A 9583-nucleotide genomic window follows, 5' to 3' on the forward strand; every position below is an offset into this window, starting at 1 on the left:
CTGTTTCTTGCAAATATATAAAATGAATTGGCCCATCTGCATACTTGCTCTCCTCCTATTGTGGCATACTTAAAACTTTAAATAAGACAACAAAAATGAGATGACATGATATGACTATTGATAGTTGATATGACTATCCTTCTGACATATGGATGGAGTTCTGGAGGGCGCATAGTTGTGGTAAGAAGGGTTTATTTCCCTTAGCTGGATACATGAGTTATACATTACCGTAAGGCATATCATATTTGCAACTGAATTTGCCCTATTAAGACTTTCATACCCTCAGATGCACAGCAGAACTGCGGCTGCAGCTGACAAGTGACAAGATGTTAATGAAGCACACAGAACTCTGCTGCTGTCCAGATGAAAGCTGACGGTAAACCAACAGACAGTCACACGTTTTTGTTATATAATTTTGGTCTTAATGCCTGACTGTACTGAAAGAATCTCTGTGAAGTGGAGCTCCCAACCCAGGAACTGCTGACTGTGGCAAGGCACCCATTAAAACCCTTTGGCTTTGGAGTTGAGAAAAAACAGCAAAGAGGCCATAGACCTTTTCTGGTGATTATGAAACGAATGGGACAGATGCTAATTTCACTTAAACAGAGTAAGTAAGATAAAGCTTTTCTCTCCCAAACTCCAGTCAGCATCTCTTCCAAGCTCTGCTTGTTGCCCAGTCGCACTCCTGTTGGCATTACAGTTGCCAGTAGCACAGGGGAACTGGTGCTATGCTCAAGGGCAACTCTGCCCTTGCGCTGGTGCAGCCCCTGCAGAAACAAGTGGTGAGGAGAGGGTGGAGGTGAATTGTGACGGTTGTTACAGGCAAGATAATATCAAAATAAATAAGCTAAGGGTAGCCCTGCTTTCTAATAGCTCCCTCCTACCACAGGCCTGAGGTAATCAGAGACTGGGCAAGGGGCCAGGCAAGACTCTCAGTTTCTGCAATCAAAGACTACTGAAGTTGTTGAAAGACAATATAAAGGTGTTTTTGTCTCAGCCCCAGAACTCCATTCAGACTGTAGAAAGAGCCTCAAGAATCGTGGATTTGCCTTATTATTGAAGGGATGTATTGAAAGTCACGTCATTTGAGGCTCTTAAACTCAGCTGGACACTGTACTAACACCTTAAGCGAATGCCTCAGTGCATTGCTAGAGACTTTGGGCATTTATTTATTTTTCATATTAAGACACAGAATGAAAACATTCTTCAGAGGCCATAATACACTGTAAATTATTCAGAATTTGTTCTAATACTGACAGCTTAAAAATTGCATTGGCTGGGTTGCGAAACTTTAGAGCTGGAAGCAATCCAGCCCTTGCAAACACAGGAGCCGTAATGAACTCAGGTAACATCAACAGAGACATAAAATAATTTAGTATGCTGAACCAGGTGTTCTCTTTTCTTTCCCTTATTCCTTATTCCATGTAAAAATCCTGAAATTATTCTTACTCAATGTAAACCAGAAACTATTTGAGACAATGGATGTGAAAGTGAATAAAACTAAATAGTTAAAAATATACTAGTGCACTAATAAATTACAAAGTTGTCTACACAAATAGAGAAATCATTATGCTAATGGGAGCTTCCCATACTGATATGATCAACATAAAAGAGGTTAAAGTTGTGGTCCTTTTATTTAGATGAAATAACATTGCATTTAAAGGGGAGGTTCAAAAGGAGAGACACTTTAATTGAAGCAAAAGACTAAAGTTAAGAAATGGAAAATTCTGATTACCAAAGAAACAGTTTCACTATGAGGAAGAAATAAACATACACAACAACCTTTAGGCTATGGGAGATTGTCCCAAAGATTATGCAGAAAATCACATCATTTGAGGCACTTGACATTCATCTGAATTTAATACTTGTAAGTGTACCATGAAGAAAACACACTTGCACTTGTAGTGGGGGGAATATTATAAATAGCTTTTCCGCACCTAGTTTCTATTGACAGTAAGATCTACAGTGGCATGAAATGAACAGAGCCTAACCAAAACTTCCCATAAAACAAAAGAAAAGGAGTCATGATATTTTATACAGAGCAGCATATATACATATATATATATATCAGTTTTCTAACAGAAAGCTGCTTTCTATGTCATTTTGCAGTAATGTACTGATCACTTAATAGAGGCTGGATAAAGATGACTAGGGATTTATCGCCCTCTTGTGAATAGGAAAAAAGTTGCAATCTTTCAGAAAATGAATGTGCAGTTGTTGCTGCTACTAAAGAATCCTGTAGTAAAAATAACAATTAATAAACATAAATTTGGATTATTAAAGGTAGAATCACTGGTTACTGTAATAATCTATAAGAATTTTATCAGAAAAGGACAAATTGCAAAATTAAAAATAATTCTAATTCAAATCGGACCAAACAACGTTTTTTTCCATTTAAGTAGGAAGACAGCAATCTAACTTCCACAAAATCACTGCCTACAGCACTGAAGGCAAGTGACACAGACTAGCTCGAAGGTGTGCTAACCCTCCCTGATTGCAGTCCCAAAATATCCTTCAATTTCAAGGGGACAAGAGGGTGAAAATATATATTTTTGCCATTGCAGAAGAGGTGGCCTTTCAGCTGGAATAAATAATCACGGGATCTAAGTCCAACTCTGTTTGCAGACCTCAGTGAAGTTCCCAGAGTCAGGACTAGGCATGTTTTGGTCCAGCACTCCACAGCAGCTCCAGAAGAAAACATGGTAACTCAACACTGGGAAGCCAACAGACCTCTGAGTTAACTTTATGGATCTCCTTTGTGACACTTCTTTCTTCCCTGCTGCTCTCCACCCACTCAGGGTATTGCTGCTCCTTTCCTTCTCCCTCTCCCTCTCCCATCCCTCTCCTTTCCCACGAGACCACTGAAATCACGATAAAAGCCATAAAATGTTCAGGCAAAGCCACCACCCCTCATCTCATAAAACTCCAAAGATGAGAGAAAGCAAGGGTAAGCACCAGCTGTTGGTTTCTATTTCACGCTTTGCCCTAAGTCTCTGGCCAGCTACATCATCCCTTCCCTCTGCTTTGCCCTTTCTCATGCACCCTTTACTAACATGGGGCGGGGAGGGGGAGCTGTACTAAATGATATTAAGACCCTTCAAACCTAAACAATTCTGTGATTTCTTACTCCCACACGCTTCTCTATGTTCCCTCATAAGACGTGAAGGTCACTACCCAGTACCAGCTTCATCTTAGACTCAGTCTATCACATAACTGTAGGCTTTCCCAGGCAGGCATAGGCCCTTCCCTGGGTGCATGCACAGCACATCCACTGTGTTAACACAAATTAATTCTGTTCCTGTGTCACCACATCTAATAAAAAGATGGCTTTCTGCCGTACCTCTTCAGCAAAGAAACTTTACCAAAACTCTCTCCTGAGATTACTATCAAGCCGTAATACCAAGAAGCCAAGTGCCATTTGATAATGAATAACAGAGGACTCTCATTATGAGAAGCAAGAATAACACTCTCTTACAGTAATCCAAGAGCTTCTGTCTTGGTTATGCTGCCTTCCCTAATTTATAATAAACAAAGCATAAATCCTATCCAAATGAAGGCATCACCAAGTCCTACTAGTACAACATAATAACCATTTCCATGAGAAGCTATGCGGTAATACCACTTAGCATAATAAATATTTAAAATGGTACTGCAGTAAAGAATACAAATTCACCTATGTCTTTCCTGTTCTTAGTAGTGACACTTAATAAACACAACTTTATAGCTACTATATTTAAATGCAATTAGTTCCATACGTTTCCAGCTTAATAAGAAATAATACATATTCATTTCTGCTCATTAACAGTCAGTATATAACTCTTAGCTAATGAACATTCAATTATGTTCCCTGAATACATTGTGGGATAAATTCTCTTTTTGTCGCTCATATCAGTTCACTTCAATTCAGTTGCTTCTAATTAAAATTCTTTTGCCTCATGTAGACAAAACTGGGTTTTTTGGAGTCCCTGGAGACTTCTTTAAGAGTTCTGTTTTATCTTTATGTACAGTCAGCTCCCTAATTAATGCTTTAAATAGGGTAAACTTTACTGAGGCTCCTGGGTTCAGTTCAAAGGAAAAAAAAAACAGTTAATTTTATATCTCATTCTCACACAATTCACTGGAGTCTCTCTTTTTCTTGTAAATCTACTTTTTTTCTTTTGTTTTCAAGTGAATTCAATAATCAGGGAGGGTGCCAGTTTGAGAGCACTGGGAGTTGGAGATCCCCCATCATCAGTCTAGAGCTTTCCTTACCCAGAGAAACAGAAGAGAAATTCTTGTCAAGTTGTCCAGTTCTGCAGCTGGCTCAGGTGAGGAACTTTTACAGTGGGATTCTCCAAGGGGAGATACCCAGGGGATTCCTTGAGATAATACTACCTTTATTTTCACTTAGCATCAGCAAGACCCAATGCTATTTTTTCCTAATTTGTAACAGAGCTAACTCAGCAATCTATCTGCCTGTCTAGGACCAAAAATCTAACACAAGTCTACTTACTCCACTGGGACGAACAACATGCAAGCTCATCGTTACTTGAGTGCCTCCCCTTGTGGAGATTGTTATCAGGTATGACTTGCCAACTGAAGTGACTAGGTACTTGCCTCTGATTTTACTTGCCTTCCGTCCGTTATGCAGTGCAAAGAGAAAGGAATTCAGCAGAAGCAGCTTCAGCGAACGCTTAGCACGAGGTTTTCCTCTCTGATGCATCATCCTAGGACACATTCCTGCACCATTTTACCTACACCTATGGGCTGGATTCTCATACTTAACAGACTGGGGACAGAAACTTCCCTCTAACAAAAACAGCTAGAAACAACTCTCAAGTGGAGTGATTCATTTGGAAACTTACCAGGCAAACACTGTGTGAACCCAGTGTACACCAATATAAGGCATGTAACACTAGCGCAGAATGTCTAACATTTAGGGAAGAAAGGAAAGAAGCAGAGAAAGGAATTTCTGTAAGAGGAAACATCTAGGAATACCCAGGAGAAAGCTTAGCTTTAGGGGTGTTTCAGTTCTACTTAACATGGAAGAAAATTCCAAGATACACATATCTCTGCAACTGCCTTAGAAGAAAAGAGAAAGCATGCCTGGGTTTGTGTACACCTGCATGCACACACGTGTGCCTGCTTGGATGGATACATGTAAGCCTTTCAGCACATCCTCCAGTCCACAAGTACATGAGCTCTGTGAAATGAACACTCCAGATTTGCTTTTCTTGTTTGAAGCCACACTAAAACAATAAATTCTACAGAGGGACGTGCAGAGCTAGATTCCCAACAGACCGAAAGTGATTGAAGGAGGCCTAACAAATTACACCATGTGTTATCCAGCCCATTGAATGTTCCCATGGATGCCATTGTTTATGCAATCCTAAAATTATATTAGTTCTAAAGACAGTTAAGTAATGCGTGTTTCAGTTACTTTCTATATCAGATCTTTTTTTTCCCCAACGTCTGACATTTAATTTGTCTTTTATCAGTACAGATCTTGAAATAGTACAGGGCGATTCTAATTCATCTTCCACCGTTAAGTACTTTGTCTACTATTGCAGCTGATATTGTCTGCACCACAGACCGTGTTTATCCCCTGTAGACTTCATCAAGGAGACAAGTATGTCCATACTGCTTAGCGCTAAGTCTGTATCTCCTCGGAGCCTCACACGATGCCTTTGTGATTCTGAGATACAAGTATCAGAAATGTTTGTAGCTTTTTAGCTCAAAATACCTGTGGCAGCCTGCCACAGCATCATTGACATAGCGTGGTACTGAGGATGTATGTTGCATGGCCAAGGGACAAAGACCTTTGAGGGTATATGGCTTACCAGGACAACACTGGAAGACCGTCTCAGATGGAGAAAGACAAACTTGATGTGTCTGGTATGGGTCTGCAAGATGGCTGCACTGGTCCCTGGAGAGAACGCGCTGTCAGCTGCACCCAGGATTCCTCTTGGAAGGCATTTGTCGGCATTGTTCCAGGAGGGAAGCAGAGACTGAACCGGCATTAGGGCACCATGGCCTGGAAAGAAAGAAAGAAATTAATTTGACAGTGGAAACACATTGGGAATCTACTACTTATATCCATTTTATACAAGTAGTTCACATTTAATATCACAGAAAGAAGGAGGAAAATCAGAATGGTACTTTGCATGAAGAAGTTTTGTAGCTAGTCCTCGAGAAAAGGTGGTTGCTTTTCTTACAAGCAGTTAACAGATGCTGCCCTAACTTTTCTGTGCAGCGGTATTACACGACTGTGGCCACGAGATGGCAAATTTTTGTCAAATGCAAGCAGGGAGTAATTCAAACACAAAGCGGGTTTTCAATTTCTGTATCAAAAAATACCTCTGTGAGAGTGTTTTATAAAGATAAGACAACAGCCGCAACCAGAAAAACTAAATAGGGAAATGCTAAAAACGTCAACTTCTTTTAGCTTCTGGTTCAGATTAGGAATTACTGATGGAAGTTTCCAAGGATTTGATATTCTGCAGTATATGATTTTGTCTACCCCACACTTCATAAAATTTATATATACTGGAATTAATTTTAAATCACTATAGCTTTATAAAAATCATTATAATAAGAAGATAGGTTGGAGTATATTTTCACAAATGCCAGGAAGAGAGAATAAACTGGCCCAAAGGCAGCTCTGATGACGCAAAGATCTTAGTCCAATTTAAACTATATATATAATTTATATTAAAAACTATAAACCTCCATAGACCTTAAAAAAAGCTATGTCTGTTTATACGAGAGAAGAATCCCAGTCTTACAGAAAAGTTTACTGGGTTTTCCTGTATCACTAATACGATTCACTTGGACTGTATACGGAAACTGCAACTGCTCCAGAGCCACTTTTCTTACAGTTTCTAAGCAGAATCAAAGCAATAAAGGGCAAAGCTCTTCATGGAAAGCATGCATCTTCCTAGCAACCTGCAGAACTAAAGCTGTAGCTTCACTGTAGAAAAATAATTAGTAGCAAGCTAATGCTACTGTTCCCTCAATGCCTGCCTCTAGCACCATACCCATCTACTAGTGAAAGAAAGATACTTAAGTGATACCAGAAATCAGTTTCATAAAAGCTTGGTGGTGTTTTCTGTTAGTGGAACATTGACCAATTTCCATCGTACCATAGATTCACAGATTAAAAAGGAAGCGTTATTCAAGACACGCTGACATCAATTTAGAAAAAAGAATTACACGATTGCACTTTCTCACATGTTCTGAACATTAAAACTTTTTTTGCACCGTGTTTGCATTTTGGTGTCCGTTACATTAAGCCTTTTTGATGTTGCTATGGCTAATCAGACTTGGAAGAGTGAAATATTTATAATCAATACCATTGTTTTTAACAAATGTACAAGTTACCAGAAACATTCTTCTACATAATAAAAGCATCGTATCTGTAAAGCCACATAAATGTCTTAGTATTTCTAGAGGTGAGATCACTATCACCATTTGGCAGGGAGAAATGCAGTGTTTCTTAGAACTGTATCATAAATGGCAAGTTATTGTTTGGAAATAGAACGTATATCACAGTGTGACTTACAAGGTCAGGCTAGTGACAAAAAAAGCAGATGGGATATATAAATATTATGCATTAGACATAAATTAATCCTTCCTGCCCACTCAGTAGCTCTGGTCAGTCCTCCTCGGGAGTAGTATTTCAAGAAAGGTATGGACTCACAGAGAAAAGCCAAACGAAAGTATTAAGAATGCTCAGGTATCTAGAAACTCTGACCTGGGAGAGAAAACCTGAAAACACTAGATTGTTCAGTCTAGTGAAAGCTTGAGAGAGTCATAACACTACCTAAGCACGCAAAAAGTAGCTAGGAGGAAAGCAAAGAGTTCTCATGTGCACTGAGAATAGATATAAACCGCAGTGAGAAAGACTCTGCTCAGACACAGAAAAAATAATTTCACGATATTACCAGGGAAGTGCTGGAATGGATCAGCTAGGGGGTCATGGGGTTTTAAGAAGAGCTTGTACAATCATCTGTCAAGAATGACAGAGGTAGAATTGATCTTTCTCCTCTGGCGTTGCCCCCAGCCCTACTTTCTGTGACAATTGTACTGATCTGGTCCGTACACAGCTCTCGGGTTTTTCAGAGCACAGTGCTGGTTGCAAGGACTGGCAACCACAGGGAGACCCTGGAAACCGGCCAAGGGAAATCCTACACTCCTCAAGCTTCCACTATACGTAGGCTTCAGTTAGCCCAAATATATCATTATGATTACTCCTTAAGCACCTGCAGTTGCAAAACACAAATAAATATTAATTTTATAACAATTAAGTTTTATTAATTCTGATTCTATCTTTGTGGAAGCACTCAGGTCAAACTGGGAACTAAACTGTGAGACATTCATAATTATTTTCATTACAGCAATACAAACAGTCCAGCAACATACAGACTAATGTCGTGTTTGGAAGTACCAATATTTTCATGTGAAGGACAGACACGAGAAAGGAAAAAGCACCATAACAAAACTGAACATCTGAACCAATGTCATGTAAGAGGCCAGGAGCCACTGGTCTTGGACTGGTGGGTCATCCCCACCATTGTAGTGGATTACAGTGAGAACATAAAAGCATATTTTCCTAAGTATGGTCAGGCTGAAACTTCTTTTTGGGCTGAAACCAGAAGCAGCACCATTGCATCTGAAGGGGCGTGACTGGCAGGAGGGGTGAGGAACGAAGTGTTGTGGAAGACTCCTCAGCCCGAGCTGCCCCACGCCTGGCCTGTGGCCTGCCCGCCTGAGGCGGCCCTGTCACAGAGTCATAGAATCGTCTAGGCTGGATGTTCCAATGTTTCATAACGCCTTCTGTGAAGAGATTTTTCCTAATATCCAATCTAAACCTCCCGTGGTGCAACTTGAGGCCATTTCCTCTTGTTCTATCACCTGTAATTGAGAGAAGAAACTGACCCCCCCTGGCTACACCCTCCTTTCAGGTAGCTGTAGAGAACGAGAAGGTCTCCCCTCAGCGTCCTTTTCTCCAGGCTGAACCACCCCCCGTTCCCTCAGCCGCTCCTTGTCAGACTTGTGCTCCAGACCCCTCACCAGCTCCGTTGCCCTTCTCTAGACACGCTCCAGCCCCTCAATGTCTTTCTTGTAGTGAGGGGCCCAAAACTGAACACTGTATTTGAGGTGGGGCCTCACAAGTGCCGAGTACAGGGGGACAGTCGCTGCCCCAGTCCTGCTGGCCACAGGATTCCAGCTCATGGTATGTCCCTACAGGGCCGGTGTGTGGGAGGAGATCCCACGTGAACCAGCAGGTAAAGGCAGCCTGCAGCGGATCTCTACACCTCACCTACTCAAGACAGGCGTACGAGCCTTCGTATGAGCCTTCTGCAGGGGTGGAAATGCACGCTTCTCCTAGAAACGGCTTCAGTTGTCTGCCATGACCGCGTTTGTCTCTTTTCCCTCTCAGACCGCGTTGACCCTGAGGGGTCAATGCATATAAACAACGCAACTGGGATGTCGTACGGCAAACGTCGCCTCAGCGACCAGCGCTGTAGGGTTTACAGGAGGTATACGTGACTCCGGTCAGCGCCGAGCGGCGGGAGGAGAGCGCGGGCAGGAGCCCCCGGCG

General features: G+C 41.3%; 1 protein-coding gene across 1 annotated transcript in view; it reads left to right on the forward strand.

Moving 5' to 3' along the window:
* Positions 1 to 5810: 5810 nt before the first annotated feature.
* LPCAT2 (lysophosphatidylcholine acyltransferase 2) overlaps positions 5811 to 9583 on the forward strand; it is a 39792-nt gene continuing 36019 nt past the window's right edge. Inside the window, exons 1-2 of the mRNA XM_009886479.1 lie at positions 5811 to 5874; positions 9422 to 9505. Of these exons, the coding sequence (XP_009884781.1) occupies positions 5811 to 5874; positions 9422 to 9505 (148 nt within the window). The remainder of the gene's footprint in view (positions 5875 to 9421; positions 9506 to 9583) is intronic.

The sequence above is a fragment of the Charadrius vociferus genome, unplaced genomic scaffold (genome assembly GCF_000708025.1).
Source record: "Charadrius vociferus isolate BGI_N301 unplaced genomic scaffold, ASM70802v2 scaffold400, whole genome shotgun sequence".
Lineage (NCBI taxonomy): Eukaryota > Metazoa > Chordata > Aves > Charadriiformes > Charadriidae > Charadrius > Charadrius vociferus.